General features: G+C 32.3%; 1 protein-coding gene and 2 long non-coding RNA genes across 3 annotated transcripts; all 3 read right to left on the reverse strand.

Annotated features, from left to right (window-relative positions):
• Positions 1 to 202: 202 nt before the first annotated feature.
• LOC109161167 lies at positions 203 to 766 on the reverse strand. The gene is made up of 2 exons (XR_002050890.1): positions 736 to 766; positions 203 to 617 (listed from the first exon to the last, which is right to left on the reverse strand). It is a non-coding gene; the product is annotated as an uncharacterized LOC109161167 (long non-coding RNA).
• Positions 767 to 795: 29 nt separating this feature from the next.
• LOC109160839 (receptor kinase-like protein Xa21) lies at positions 796 to 5,717 on the reverse strand. The gene is made up of 4 exons (XM_019309083.1): positions 4,798 to 5,717; positions 4,630 to 4,701; positions 893 to 2,736; positions 796 to 807 (listed from the first exon to the last, which is right to left on the reverse strand). The coding sequence occupies exons 1-4, from the start codon at positions 5,708 to 5,710 to the stop codon at positions 796 to 798; spliced, it is 2,841 nt and encodes a 946-aa protein (XP_019164628.1). The 5' UTR covers positions 5,711 to 5,717.
• An 8,383-nt stretch (positions 5,718 to 14,100) lies between these two features.
• On the reverse strand, positions 14,101 to 15,274 carry LOC109160867. The gene is made up of 3 exons (XR_002050820.1): positions 15,192 to 15,274; positions 14,742 to 14,839; positions 14,101 to 14,305 (listed from the first exon to the last, which is right to left on the reverse strand). It is a non-coding gene; the product is annotated as an uncharacterized LOC109160867 (long non-coding RNA).
• Between the last annotated feature and the right edge of the window lie 932 nt (positions 15,275 to 16,206).

Consider the following 16,206-nt stretch of genomic DNA (forward strand, 5'->3'; position numbering starts at 1 on the left):
ACAACAAAGAAAATTAGAAATTTTAATTTTGAGCGACGGGACAAACCTGCAGTCAGTACTTAAGAGTTCACTAAACTTAGCACTAGTATAATAACTCGTAAATTGTAACCCCTCAAAACAATAACTATAACAATAACAATAACCGTAATAATAATAATAACAATAACAGTAGCAGCAACAACAACAACAACAACAATAGTAGTAACAACAATAACAATAACAAGTCTTGTGTGAAATATGGTAATTAATTTTCAATGTTTAAGCTAATGCATTCCTACCAAGAAATTGAAGTTTGATCTTCTTGAGTGCAACCAAAACATCTTTCATGCTAATCCTTTCCTCAGGTGCATCTTCACAGCATCTCAAGGCTACTTTCATAATAGAAGTAACACATTCTACATGCTTGGTGAATATCTCAATTTGATCTTGAGGCAATAAATTCAAGTCTATGACTTGAGTTATTGCATTTGGTAGCGAAGACTCTACCAAGCGCTTTAAGGTTGAATCTCCAGAGAAAATGTTATCACTTGGTTTCATCCGCGTGAATGTCTCCATTAACACAACACCATAGCTGTAAACGTCACTCCGAATTGATACCAGTCCTTGAGATCCGTATTCTATAAAATTAGAATTGAATAAGATATAATATCTATTCATCACTAGAAAAAATATTAAAGATAATATATACACGATTAAATAAGTATGAAGAAGATATTGAAATTTGAGGTCGATCACCTGGAGCAATATACCCAAATGTAGCCAATGTCTTTGTATGTGCCATGCTTTGCTCATCATCTAGGAACTTAGCTATCCCAAAATCACTAACATGACCAACCATTTCTTCATTTAGCAAAATATTAGTGGGCTTCAAATCACAATGAACGACTGGTACAAAATAATCATGGTGAAGATACTCCATTGCTGATGCCACATCTATCATTATATCCAGTCTTTGACGTATATCCAAGAAATTTTCATTTGAGTGAAGCCAATTATCTAGACTTCCATTAGGCATGTAATCGAGCACCAAAGCCTTGAAGTCTAGATTTGAGCAACTACTGATTACTCGGACAAAGTTTCGATGTCTTAAGTTACGCATTACTTCACATTCTACATCAAAACTCTTGAGTGCACCTTGTATTTCCATGTCAAACACCTTAATAGCACAAGAAGTCTCACTTGACAATATTCCTTTGTAAACAGAACTCAAGCTACCTTTCCCAAGCAAGTTGCTATCACTAAAACCATTTGTCATGCGTTGCAAGTCATAGTATGAAATCCTTTGGTGGATGCACCGTGATGGCAGATCAATTTCTAATGATTTGTTGGTTCTCTTCTTTCTTCTTCCAAATACAATAATCACAACAACTGCCATAGTTGAAATTAATAGAAAAACAAATACACTGATAAAAATGTATTTTCTCCTTACTTTATGAAGATGATGGTGAGTTGTGGTGCACTGATGAAACCAAGGGGCCCCACATAATGCTTGGTTAGACATAAAAGATTGGCGGGTGAAGTTTGCAAAAGGGCCTCCATTAGGAACTTCTCCACTTAGCTTGTTGTAGGAAACATTGAAATGCTTGAGATACAAAAGCTTTTCAAATGATTTTGGAATCTCACCAAGTAAATTGTTAAGTGATAGATCCAATTCTTCTAAGTTTAACATGTTACCAAGTGACTTTGGAATCAAACCTTGCAAACGATTGTGTGCCAAAGAAAGATTTTGTAGCATCTGCAACGTTCCGAGTGTGCTAGGAATATTGCCCATAATTTGATTTGCTGATAGATCCATGAAGATGAGGGACTTCAAGTTTCCAATTTCAAAAGACAATGAACCATTTATTGAGTTGGAAGACAAATTCAATTCCAATAGATCTTTGAGATTCCATAAATTTACAGGTATTGCGGAAGTCAAGTTGTTTGAGTTAAGATAAATGTACCTTAATGAAGTAATATTTCCAAGACAATCAGGAATTTTTCCATTAAGTCTATTACTTTCCAAATCTAACTTGCCCAAATTTGGGAGATAGCAAAGCTCTGTTGGAATTGATCCTTGCAACTTGTTGCCTGGAAGACGTAATATCTGAACCATTGATAACCTCTTCATGCTTGTAGGAATAAATCCTCCCAAACTGTTTTCATCTAAACCTAAATATATTATGTTGCTCAAATTTCCAATTTCTGGGGGTATAGTTCCCATTATCCCACAATCTTCCAACTCAAGAGTTTCAAGTTCACTTGAAAAATTTCCCATAGAAGATGGAAGAATTCCATTTAGATAATTTCCACTAAAGGACAATTCTCTTAACTTCATGCATTTTGTTAGGGAACTAATAAAACTCAGCTCTTTATCAAATCGTGATGTCGGGCTATGCAAATTGTTGAATCCTAGATTCAGCCACTTCAACAATCTTAGATCACCGAGAGAACTTGGAATGAAACCCGTTAATTCATTTTGAGACATGTCTAGAAATTCAAGTTTAGATGCATTCATAAGAAATGACGGTATATTTCCACTCAGTTTATTCAAATCAATAGATATCTCTATTAGATTTGGTACACTCATCTTCACACTTGACTGTAACTTCCCTGTCAAATTATTTTGTTCAAGTGACACTATGGATAACTCTGATATGTTGAATATTCTTGATGGGATAGAACCTATTAAGTTGTTTTCACCTAGATCTAGCAGGTGCAAATTGTTAAGGTCACCCATTTCTAGCGGTATTGTCCCTGTAGAGATTTGGTGATAAAATGCTTAAAAATACACCAATGACAATTACATATAAGCTATCTAGAAATTAAGTATATATTGAACCCGCAATTGCAAGCATTCCAGAGGCAAAAGTAGACTTCTACTCACTAATAAAGTAGAATTATGAAAGTTAATTTGTAATTTATTACTATTAGCTAGGTTCAATGAAATTGACTTTTTTTTTTTTTTTTTTTTTTTATATAAAGGAACGGGATACCCACATATACAAGCTATTACATTAAATGTCACCATAGGGGAGCAACTTGGTACCAGTGGACCACAAGGTCCTTGGTAATGAAATTGAGTAAATTGTAAATATTTTTTAAATTTTTTCTTTTTATTTATAAATCCTTAATTATAAAATTTGATTTTTAATTTATTAATTATTATATACTATTATTATTATTATTATTATTATTATTATTATTATTATTATTATTATTATTATTATTAGCTCTAGTATTATTGTCTTTAATTGTAAATTATTCATATTATATAGGTGTTATTTTTATAGTTATTTTTATATATAGTATAATGAGGTGAAGCTAGCAAGTGGTTAGTAGGAAGTTGTAACCACCAGTTTAATACTGCTATTCTAAGGGAAAATAATTAAAACTAAATAGAGACAAAATATATCAGCCACAAGTATCCTTAATAATAATAATAATAATAATAATAATAATAATAATAATTATTATTATTATTATTATTATTATTATTATTTTATTATTATTATTATCATCATCATCATCAGTTGTATATATACTTGTATTATCAACCTTTTCTAGCAACTTGTTATAAAGTTTTATTTTATATGTAGCATGTGCATTGACAATATACTTATCTAGTTATTTATAGGGAAAATATTTAATATATTAGAATTTTTAGATATCTTCAAATATATGGAGTAATAAATTTTCATTTTATGTAAAAATAATATATCACTTATTAACAATATGTGCAATACTTTTCAAAAGCAATGTAATATTTTTTAATAAATAATATAATATTTTTAATACTAAAAAAATATACTTTGTAGTAAGCATGTAATATTGTTTCCAAAATAAGTAATAAATTCAAAGAAAAAGTAATACTTTTTAATGAAAACGTTATAGTGAATATCTCCAAATATAGTGATTTTAAATTATCTAAGAATATATGACTTATCATGGAACATATAACAGGGTGTTTGGTTGGAGGGATTTTAAATTCTCTTCCCACTTAATTCCCACCTAATTCCAAAGGCCATTAAATTCCGTAGTTTGGTTGGAGGGAATTGCAATTCCATGGAATTGTAATTCCCCCATTTTCATGGAATTAAAATCCTATGTCCCCCCTGGTATTTTAATTCCTGGGAAAAAAAATTTGTGATGAGTCAAAATTATCCCTTCCTTTTTTAACTTAAAATTAATGTCTAACAACAATAATGGACATTTTTGACTTTATACTACTTATTCCCTTTCAATTCCCATGTATACCAAACATTGGAATTGAAATTCCCAGTAATTTTATTCCTGTCAACCAAACACTGGAATTTAAATTCCTACTTTATTCCCAGTAATTCAACTCCCATGAAATTACAATTCTTTTCCCACATAATTCCCCCACTCCAACCAAACGTCCTGTAATACTTTTAAGAAAAATATAATACTTTTTTTTTTTTTTTGCAAAATTGTAATATATTTCATAATCAAAGAATAATGTTTTCTTTTTCCAGTGAAAATATAATACTTCGAATGACTAATAGTGTCGTGACACATCTTTTATCACTTTTTTGAAATTACATCTTTTATCACTAAAAAGATTAAAAAAAATATTGAACATATACTACAAGGAAAATATATAATAATCAACGTTACACACGTACTCACCAAATAAGTTGGCATTCGCTATGTTTAGAAACTCCAATTGCCGAAGATTCCCTATTGTGTCAGGAATTTCTCCTGCATATATATATATCATCATCAACCTTAAAAATTACTGTACTCGACTTAACTCTGAATGCAATAATGTTAAATGAGTATAATTAAACATCGTACCCATCAAATTGTTGTACCCCAGATATAAGTTTCGAAGGGATGTTAAGTTTCCAAAATTTCTGGGAATTGGACCCTCCAGCTTATTGACTGACAAAGAAAGATCTGAAAGCCTTGAACATCCACTGATATTTGAAGAAAATATTTTTCCCTTCAACTGATTGTAGGATAGATAAATCCCAGAAATTGAAGGTAGATGAGAGCAGATATCCAGTGGAATGTGTCCAGATATGGAGTTATTAGTAAAATCCAAAATTTGCAGCATTGAGAAGTTAAGCACGCAGGGTGGAAACGAGCCAGAGAGTCCATTAGAGTACAGGTTGAAATACTTCATCTTGCGTAGACTACTGTACTCATTTGGAACGTTTCCGGCAATAGCACCATTGTCATGTAGATTCAAGTGCTCTAGCTCAGTTAAGTTTGATAAAGAAACAGGAAGGGCGCCTGAGAATCTGCAGCCATGGAGGCCCAGGAATTTGAGCTTCTTCAAGGACCCCAACCACGCCGGAATGTCGCCGACGAAGTTGTTGTAGCCGGCATCAAGGTGTTTCAGGCGTCGCAGTTTAGACAGCTCCTCCGGGAGATGACCTGAGAAGCTATTGTTTCGGAGGTCGAGTTCAACTAGGAAGGAGAGGTTCCCTATTTGGGAGGGCAGGGAGCCGGCGAGGCCTTTAGAGGAGAGGTCAAGGACGGAGACTCTTTTGTGAGTGTTACAGAAAACTCCGATCCAGTCACAAACGGGGGTGGCGGTGGACCAGTTGGAGAGCAAGATGTTGTGAGGGTCCAGAATATGGGATTTAATGGCAAGAAGGGCAGACTGGTCGGTGGTAATATTGGTGGAAGAAGAACCAAAATATGGAAGCTGAAGCAGGGGTAGTAGGAGAAAGAATGCATACTGAAAATGCATTATATTCATGATTGATATGATTATATTGTGATTGACATGCATGTAGATGCAAACCAAATATATATTTATAGCTGAGGTTTGGTTCTCCGATCCATTCAAACCAAATGTCAAGTTAAATTAATTAAACTCTTATTAAAGTAATTTGACTGCCCAAGACCACGTGGTTTAGTGGTAAAGTTGTTCTTCCATATGGCCTATGTGCTTCATTATTGAGAAAGTAGTACTAAAAAAAAGTAATCTGACTCGGTATGTTTTGCATGAATCTTTCATAATTATTACACTTTTTTTTTATTCAATAGGTATTATAGAGTATAATTTTTCTCATAAATAACTATTTTGTTAGTTATATCGCATATGCATGTATTGAAGGATGAAAGGTGTTGTTGGACTGAACAGAGCAGAGTGGAGCGGAGTCGAAACGTCTATTGAGGTTATGTTTTCCCCCTTTTGTCATGTAACATGGAGCGGGTGAGGGGTGCGGGGCAGTGCTCATACGGTACAGTAAAGGAGTAACTTAGTACATGTACCTTTGAATAGTACAATAATTTTAGGAAAAATGTATAGTAGTTACTAATGGACAAATTGTTTAATGGACAAAAATATAATACTTTAAAATCAAAATGTAATATTAAGCGTTGAAAGTTACTTGTGATAAAACTATTGTACATATGTAGAAAAATGTAATACTTACTAAAAAGCCCAACCTATATCACGGATGAGGATCTATGAGATGGTCTTAAGGGTGGGTAATTGGGTTTTATTTTCCCGAACCAAACTATTAATATACTGAAAAATCAAACGGTTCAAAATTCTTGTAAAGTGAATGGTTTGGTTAAAAATCGAACCAACCGAATGGTTTGGTAAAATCGAACCGAACCAAATACGATTTGACTACTTTTTAATAATAATAATAATAATAATAATAATAATAATAATAATAAATAGTAAATCAACAGTTATTGGTTAGGAGATAACAGATTGCATATGTGTTAGCAGGTTTCACAAGCAGATTGTATCAACGGTTTATTAAAAACAAATTGGTAAAATTTACTGTTTAAGTTAGTAGTTAACATGTAAAACGGCATATAAGTACATTTATATAATAATAAATTTTCAATAATAATAATAATAATAATAATAATAATAATAATAAATAAATAAATAAATAAAGAAATAACAAAGTAATAATAATAATTACAACAACAACAACAAAAATTGAAAAAAAAAATAATAAATAAAGCTAAGCGGGGTAGCGGGCATTGTCTTGCATCGAAGAAAAACGAAGGAGGAGCGTAGCAACGAAACTCCTCAATCTTCCTTCTTCATTTTGCATTACCCATTTGATATCTCACATCGGATGGGTAATAAAGGAAAGTCTCAACGTTTCTTTATTTGAGAGCCTTTGAGGCTTCCAAAATGAAGTTTTTTTTTTTTTTTTTTTTTTTTTTTTTTAAGTTTTGATTAGACCATATCCAACTCAAAATATCAAATTTTGCATCAAATTTTACACTAAAATGAATATTATCAGCATATTTTTACACCAATTTTTTTTCATCTCTAACCCATTACACCAAATTTTATTCTTACACCCTCATAAAGTTTATATTTATACTTTTATTATTTTAACAAAATTAATAGTTGTAATTTAATAAATTAAATTTTAATTATATTTTATGTAATTTTATTTTTAATTAAATTATATTTAATATTAGTTTTGTTTTAATCGTCTTGATAAGATATTTCAAATGATATAATTTTATTTTAATAATAATATACAATTTATGTTTAATATTTAATGAAATATGTAAATATATAAAAACAAAAAAGGATACAATATAATTATAATGTAAATATTATTTTATTCCACAATAATAAATCATAGAACATCCGCTACATTTCATTTTCAGAATTACTATATCATTCCCACATATGCTCGATCAATGCATCACGAAGTGCATAATTTGGGAGGAAATGATGCTGACCTAGGAGATTATTGAATAGATTTAAGTATGTTTAATTTAAAGTAGTTTTAATTAAGCTTTATGATGAACTGAATATTGGGCAAGAAATTGTAAAGTCATTGTACTAAATTCTAAGAAATGGTATGATGACGATGACGACGATGATGGTGATGATGAACTGAATATTGGGCAAGAAATTGTACATTAACGCGTAATGACTTTGGTGTTTAATTTATGGAAAATTGACTTGAAAAAAAGACTTGACTAATCTAACTTATAAAGTTATTGTACAAAATTCTAAGAAATGGATGATAACGATGACGATGATGATTTTACCACCACCACCACTATACAAACTAGTTAAATTAGCTGGGGTCAATTTCAACTGAATTGATTAACGACTTGATTTGGTAATCACAAAATTTTAAATTCGGCGCCTTGAAAATTAATCAAAGCTAGACTAGCTATCTTTAAAATGTCATAGTAATGGATTCTTCCATATCAAGCTTTACAAATTAGACTAATCATCTCATGTCACTGGTATCACTAGGATTCCACCTCCAATGTATTGTATATATATTTTTTTAAATAAAAAGTTGGATAGCCTAAGCTAATTGCATTATCTGGTATAATTCAAGGGTATATATATATATATATATATATATATATATATATATATATATATATATATATATATATTCAATAAAATTTTAAAAATTGGTATGAGAAGAGAAAAAAAAACAGACTACACTAGCTACAAAGTCTTGCTGCCTCGGTCACGAAGTCTTCTAAAATAGAGAGAATGGAAAGTGTCTGCACGGACTTAACTCACTGCTGGAAATCTCGCGTTTTCCGTCCAACAAAAATTGGACGGAAAACGCGATATATTGGTCGGAAACGACGTTTCCGTCCAACATACCGACCAAAAGGAACGTTCGGAAAAACCTCCGTGGGAAATTTCGTCCAACTACGATTTGTGGTCGGAAATAGCGTCCAACGAACAAAAATTGGACGGAAATTCCGGCAAGTAACCCACCATTTTTTAAACGTTGGAAATTCCATCCAACTACGTGCGTTGGTCGAAAATTCCGTCCAACTACGTACGTTGGTCGGAAATTCTGACCAATGTTGGACGGAAAACTCACATATTATATTTTGTTATTTTCCTTCCAACTGTTGGTAGGAAAATCCTAAATCATCATATGAAATGTTTTATTATTTTTATATTACCATAATTTTATTTATACATGTTGTAAATAAATTATATGTCATCAACAAATTAATGGATACACTAAATTCAAAATTAAAAATATATTTAAATATCAAAATTATTTACAATAAAAATTATGGTCATGTTCATAAAAAAAAAAGTCATAAAAAAATATATACTACTTGATTAATACTACTTAAGTATGAAAATATATACTACTTATTCGATACTACTTATTAAGTATGCTCGTTGCACCCAAATAAGCCTTCAAATCCGGCACTACTTCAATGGCTTTGATCAATGCAACATCCACAACCTCCTTCTTCAATGAGGTTGATCAAGTGTAGACCTTCACCAAAAATGGACCATGATATAAGTAATCTAACACAGAATAAGTAGATACCTATGCATTTTACAAAATGACTAGAAAATTAAAGAAATGCCTTTATGTTTAAGTAATCTAACATAGAAAAAATAGAAAACTTCTGAATTCTTACATACTAATTCTAAAGTTTGCTTAGTATAAGAGCTGTATTACTTCTCTTCATCTGTTCATCCAACAACTAAGTTTTAGCTGGACACTAAATTATTTTGTAGTGTTGCATGCAAACAAAGATTCAAATTAAATCCAATCAAGAGAATGGCAAAGCACTAGAAAACAAGGAAGCACATGCCAGAGATTAAGAAAGCATTCAAGTTATGCAATCTCACCTGATTGAAGTGATTGCTCTATTTGTTGTGCTAGGCCAGCCTCTAGAACATCTTCAACTAGAAAATCACCAGTTAATTTATTTGCAACTCTATAGCAAGCAACATTCGTTGTCAGGAGAGTTCAAGAAACACAAACGACGAAACGTTATGTAACATGAACACCATTGCAAAAGAGGTTATTTGTTTCTGTAACCTAGTACAGAAACAAATAACCAGATAAGATCATTAAAAAGAAAGACACAAAAATGACCATACAAGGTGTTTGTGAGCAAAAAACGCGTGGCTAATCTGGGAAAGAATGCAGTGCAGTTTCGTCATGATAAACCCAACTCAAGAAGGCCAATCGAAAACTGCTAATAACTGACCAACTCAGACCAATAAACTTACGTTGAAAGTCAAATTTGTATTTACCAAGCATACAGCCCGACCAACTTAGCTGGCCCATATTATCATTGCCATTTCAAACATAATAGGATGATGAATCAAGCCATCAACAATATTAAAGAAAGAACAAAACTTTTGGCAGTAAACAAGAACAACAACCTTTACCCATTTCACTTTGCAACACTACAATAATATACAATCTAAATCAAAATATAATGAAATAAATAATCAAGACTGCAACTTTAATCTTCCAAACGAGAGAAGGAGTTTGAACAGAAAGCTTACAGAGGATAAGCCAGAGCAAGCATAGGCCTGCAAGCAGAAGAGAAAGCAGCACATTTATACGGTTCATATACGTATATACAGACATCTATACAGTCTCTATAATGTATGTATCCGTTTATACAGATTCATGCAGTTCAGAAATGAAGAAGAAGATGGATTACCAGGCAAAAAAGCATATGATCATCATCTTGAAAATAGTGAAATGCAAAGAATAATAAGAACATGTTCAGATATCTTTATCAATGAATATACTAATCACAGGTGCTTCCATTCAGCACCAGAATTTAGATTAAAATAATTGCAGTAAGGCAACTATATCTACTCACTCAAAGATTAACTGAATTTTACAAACAAATATCATTTTCCAGTGAAATAATAAGAACATGTTCAGATATCTTTATCAAGCCTCCTTAATATTTGTCACTGTGCCCAGTACCACCTCAGCATTCAAATTATCTTTCAAGGATTTTATAAACTACAAGAAAAGATTACAGAACCTCTCAAAAAATGCCTAAGTATCCCATCCTAATGACAAAAGTAAAAGACAAATCAGAACCTTAGCTTAACATAAGCATCACGTACCATTACCACCTAACTACCTATTCCCACAACTAATCAATACCACCATTGCCTACCTTGCACATTAGTATTTTAAAATGAAGAAAGCAAGAAAACAAATTGAAGTTCAAATACTTTCATACTTCATAAATAGAAATAAAATTGAACGTGAGCATATTAAACTCACCAATTGCTTCCATATACTTTGGATCACCAGGTGACTTGAGATCTGTCACTTGAGGCTTCACTCATGATCAACACCACCACCTCATATGTGTGTGTATGCCCACCTTCGACCACTAACACCTCTACCACCATTATCACCTAACTACCTATGCCCACAACTAATCAATACCACCATTCTATTTAATCTTATTATCACATAAATCATAAAAAAAAAAATTTAAATCAAATATAGCAAAATAACAATAAAATTCAAAATAAATCAACAATAATTCGAAATACATTTTATTTAAAATAAAAAAATAGCACAATAACTCTAAGCCCAAGCCAGGGGTTTGTTGAAGAGAACACTTCCTCTAATCATACTCACTGTGCACCTCACAACCTAAACCAGTGAATAGGCAGCAGCTAATCCATTGGGTATCACAAAAAACCTGAAACCCAAAAAGAATATACACACACCAAACCAATTTTATATTTGAGTGTAAAGAATTAAACCCCAACAGAATTTAGTGTGAATTATTAAGGGCTTTCATGTCTGAAAATTTGGAGATCTCCCTAACTTGAATATCTGTCCCTATAAGAACAGAACCAACAAATCGCGCACCTCAAAACCAGCTCTGCAAGTCTTAATCTCTTCTCAACCACCTTTAGGTTGATGCCATAGTAAAATATAAAATATCAATAATATATTTGTACGTACCTATCACTTGCGATGGAGACCGGATATTTCAGCAACAGCGAACGATGGCGACCTTGTGCGAAGAGTGACGGCAACGGAGCGTGACCGGCGACCTTCCTCTGCTCCAATGGAGAACGGGGCGACGACGTACTAGCGAAGGAGGATGCGATGGCGAAGGAGGGGGCGGCAGAGACGACCGGCGATGATGGATGCGATTGGTTGGAGAGAAGACCTAATTTTGCTAAGTATTTGGGACTATTGCGTAATAGAGAAGGTTGGAAGCGGGAATATTTTAATTTCCTAAATATTTGGTGGGAATGAATTAGATTTTATTTTGAGATGATATTTCAGATATCAATTGTGGGAATGAATATTAAATTTCCGTCCAATATTACGTTGGACGGATATTAAAATACCTACTATTTTAATTTCTACCTATCAGTCAATTCGACTTTACCAACCAACACTATAGGTTGGTCAGAATTTCCGTCCAACGCGCGAGTGTTGGACGGAATTTCCGTTCAACACTTGCGCGTTGGACGGAAATTCCGACCAACTTTCCGTCCACCCATCTTTAGTAACAGAAAGTTGAAATCTTTAGTAAAATACCGACCAATTTACGGTTGGACGGAAATGTTGGACGGAAAACGCGAGATTTCCAGCAGTGACTCATTAATTCAATAGATAATATTTGAGAAAAGAAGATAATGAGAAGTTTTAGAAAAGAGACAAATGGCCAACTTCTCAAGAAAATTTATATTAGCAATTAATGTTTTCTAAGAAGTTGTTGAAGGGGATAATGATGCATACAATGAAGTGTATATTGGGCAAGAATTTGTGCAAGTTATCTAAGTAAATGATATATTCCCAAATTTGTTGACCTCATTAAGCCTTAATTCGATATAAGCACTACCATTTCGCTTATTGAGCAAATATCTATTTTATCCTCTATTATATCTTTTACTTTTCTTAAATACTCATGCACTCCATGAGTGTAAACTTTAGTAACAGAATATTCTGTTGAAACTCCTCAATGCTCCTCCTTCATTTTGCATTACCTAGATATCTCACATCGGATGATAAATGAAGGAAAGCCTCAACGCTTTTTTATTTGATGAGGGCCTTTGATGCTTCTAAAATGAAGTTTTTTTTTTTAAAAAAAATATTGATATTGACTAGGGCATTCAAAACATCAAATCCCAAATACTGTTATTTGCAATGTTTAAAGTTTCAGCGATTTGGAGTCAAACCCTTGTTTACCAAACGAAGTTTTTGGCATTAAAAGTGACAAATTTATCGTTTATCAAAATAGCCCAAAGTCTTGGTCATGAATTTATCCAAAAGATACGTTGTATGTTCACTATGAAATTGTTGAAGGAGAAATAATGCATGCACACTATACCGTGAAGATTGGGCAAGAAATTGTGCAACTTACTTTAATTTAGTGCATATTTCTTTACACACGTACTGCACAATGAGAACTACTTCAAATTACTTTTTTTTTTTTGGGAAGAATTACCTAAGTTTAATTATATTAAGTTGGTCAATATAAACATTTATTTTGGTGTGAAACACATTATATGATGTTGTAGTAGACTAGACCAACAAAGGGTGTGAAAGTGTGAAACACATGATATGATATTGTACGTAGTAGACTAGACCAACGAAGTCTTGCATCCCTGGTGTGGTCAAGTTCACTTCTTATAGTACTAAGAACAACACTAATAGTTTGGTATTTTAATGAGTTTTTGCAAAAGTAATTAGGATCGAGAAAATTGAGAACAGAAAAAAGAAAAAAAAAATCCAAAACAATTATATTAACACGCCTGGTGTGTGCGGAACTTGCGCTTAACGCGCCTAATCTCAACTTTTGGTTTTTCTTGTTTTTTTTAGCGGACCCCGAAAAAACACTAATGGAAATTATGAAATTTCCGACCACCTGAAAGTGATCTTAAATCAAGTCGAAAGTCTTGTTCCGACCACTTTTAGTATCTGGAAAAACCTTTGTTGCTATTTCTGACCACTTTTTACTTTCAACTTGATTTAAGATTACTTTTAGGTGATCGAAAATTTCATAATTTTCAGTAGTCACCGCTGGGAATCGCCAATTTTCCGACCACCCAAAAGTGGTCGGAAATGACCAAAATTCGGTCAGAAACCATTTGAGGGGTTCGGAAAACGCCCGTCGGTAATTCCGACCACCATATGACGTGGTCGGAATAGCGTCCATTTTTGTAACGTCGTCGGAAAAATCGACCACAACAGAATTGGCAAATTTCAATTTTCCGACCAAAATTTCGACCACAGGTGGTCGGAAATTCCCTCCCCGTAAGTCTGTGTCTGTGATATTGGCAGTTCCGACCACATCTGGTGGTCGGAAAATAATTAAGTGAAAAAAAAAATAAAAAATTCACTGCTTTGTAAATTTAATTTAAAATACAAATTATCCACTTGCAAATAGCAACTGTAACACCAATAGTAGTTTCATACCAATACAAGTTTATGATACTAATCGGAATAAACAACACCGAACCATACATTTAATACAATTCACATGCAATCTGTGGCACTAGTGTTTAATCAATCACAACTCACAAGTATCATACTTTATAAACTGCATTACCTTGGCACTGCACAAGAAAAAAGTAGAGTAAATAGATTGAGAGTTTGAGAGAGCCAGCACCAAAAGTACTATGGTTAGCATGTAGCAATCACATAGAAAGTAATAGAAGAATAAGGAAAATGAAACAACCTATTTGGACTAGCAAGCAACTTAAAGTGGAAACTTTCGCGTATTTCGTTTCTGCCTAGGCAAAATTTTACATACTGCTTTTACATATATTCCAAGTGCATCTCTTTTTATGAGATGTTTTTGAGATTTCTAAAGATGCAACACACTAATCATAGTGTAAGCCCTTGTTTTTAAATTTTTCTGTCGGCTTTCTAGATGTCATTTTCCCACAGATATTTAAGAATAAAGAAACATATACACAATAGAAAGTAAAAAAAAAAAAAAAAACAAACACACAATAACAACAAAAATAATAGTAGAATAGAGTTAATTACCTTATAGCTATAAGGATTAAGGAGTGAAGGAACTTTCAGAATCTGTTAATAGTGCAATCACTTCATCAAAAACGAGATTGGGCTTGAAGAAGCCAGAACTGAGAAAGAGTTTGAGAGAGATCAGAGAGAGCAAGTCCCCTAATTCAAATGCAAGAGATGATGTATCAAGGAACTATTCTCAATCAAGTAAAACTCCATATGCATGCAGTGAAGATTGATGACACATTAAAACCTCCTCAAACTAAAGCTACAAAGACATTACGCAGATGAACCAGTGATGAACATATGCAGCCTAAATTTCTTTTTTACAGGGCAAATCAAAAATTAAAGGAAAGACATTATATATGATGATCGATCCAATGTTCTTATAGAGTCACAGAACCCTATTGACTATCTAATAATACAGAGATGATGAAGGAAAGAAAATAGAGAAAAGAAATGTTTCGAAACCTGAACTACATTTAAGGCCTCACATCATTGTCATAGGTCTCAATCATGTCATCCTCTAATACCTTTGCACCAGAACTTTCATACTATCCTATAAAATGCATAAAGTAATTGAATGTCAAGCAAGCAAAAGAAAGAGTATACCATCTTAATAAAAGAGCATGGAACAAAAGATAAGACACTTTCATATGATGTATAGGTAGATGTAGATTAAGTAAAAGATTCACCCGATAAACATAAATAAATACAACAAATATAGATTAGATTAAATTTCTCTCTTTTACACTCTATTTCCAGGGGCTTCGGCCCTTTATCCTACCAAAAAAAAAAATAGCCAACTATTATGTAGTGTGATGACACCTCTGTTACCATTCTAAATAAGTGATCATAAGATCAAACCTTGATAGTAGGACATTAATTCTTAACAGGTAACTATGACATAAATTTTTTTAGATCAATAATCTCTTCCATTTCCAAATACTACTAACCGCATCTCCTATGTCTTATCAATTAAGAATTCGATCAATTCAACTATTTACAAATATTTGTTCCTTAAAAAAAAAAAAAAAAAAAAAAAAAAAAAAAAAAAAAACAACAACTATTGTCTTACTATACCCATCAATCAATTTTCTATTTATAATAGGAAACAATGAGAAAGGGAGGTAAAGTATTTTGTCCCTCTTCACATAAACAATTACACTTAAATCTTTCCACTTCAAAATTCAAAATTACATAAAATTATTAAAGTGTCACTGGAGTTTTTAAACTTTTATACTCTTTGCACTAATAGCATAAACTTATGCATTTATAGTATACAATTTTTACACATTGTAACATAAATCTTTGCACTTCATCAAAATTAAAAAATTATCAAAATACCACCTCATTTTTAAAAAAACTTCCCTTCATATGTAATTCTCTACCTTTGGATTCTATTTAATGCAATGTTCGTTTGGTTTCAAAAAAAAAAAAAAAAAAAAAAAAAAAAAAAACTGAAACAGAAACCAATGTGAAGTGG

This window comes from Ipomoea nil, unplaced genomic scaffold (assembly GCF_001879475.1).
Source record: "Ipomoea nil cultivar Tokyo-kokei standard unplaced genomic scaffold, Asagao_1.1 scaffold2921, whole genome shotgun sequence".
Classification (NCBI taxonomy): domain Eukaryota; kingdom Viridiplantae; phylum Streptophyta; class Magnoliopsida; order Solanales; family Convolvulaceae; genus Ipomoea; species Ipomoea nil.

Bases quoted from the DNA above. Each gene is read 5' to 3' on its own strand.
- LOC109160839 (XM_019309083.1), bottom strand. From the start codon at position 5,710: ATGAATATAATGCATTTTCAGTATGCATTCTTTCTCCTACTACCCCTG. The intron at 4,702-4,797 runs GTACGATGTTTA...ATATATATGCAG, and splicing joins GGGGTACAACAATTTGATGG to GAGAAATTCCTGACACAATA. The intron at 2,737-4,629 runs GTGAGTACGTGT...AAATCTCTACAG, and splicing joins AGCGAATGCCAACTTATTTG to GGACAATACCGCTAGAAATG.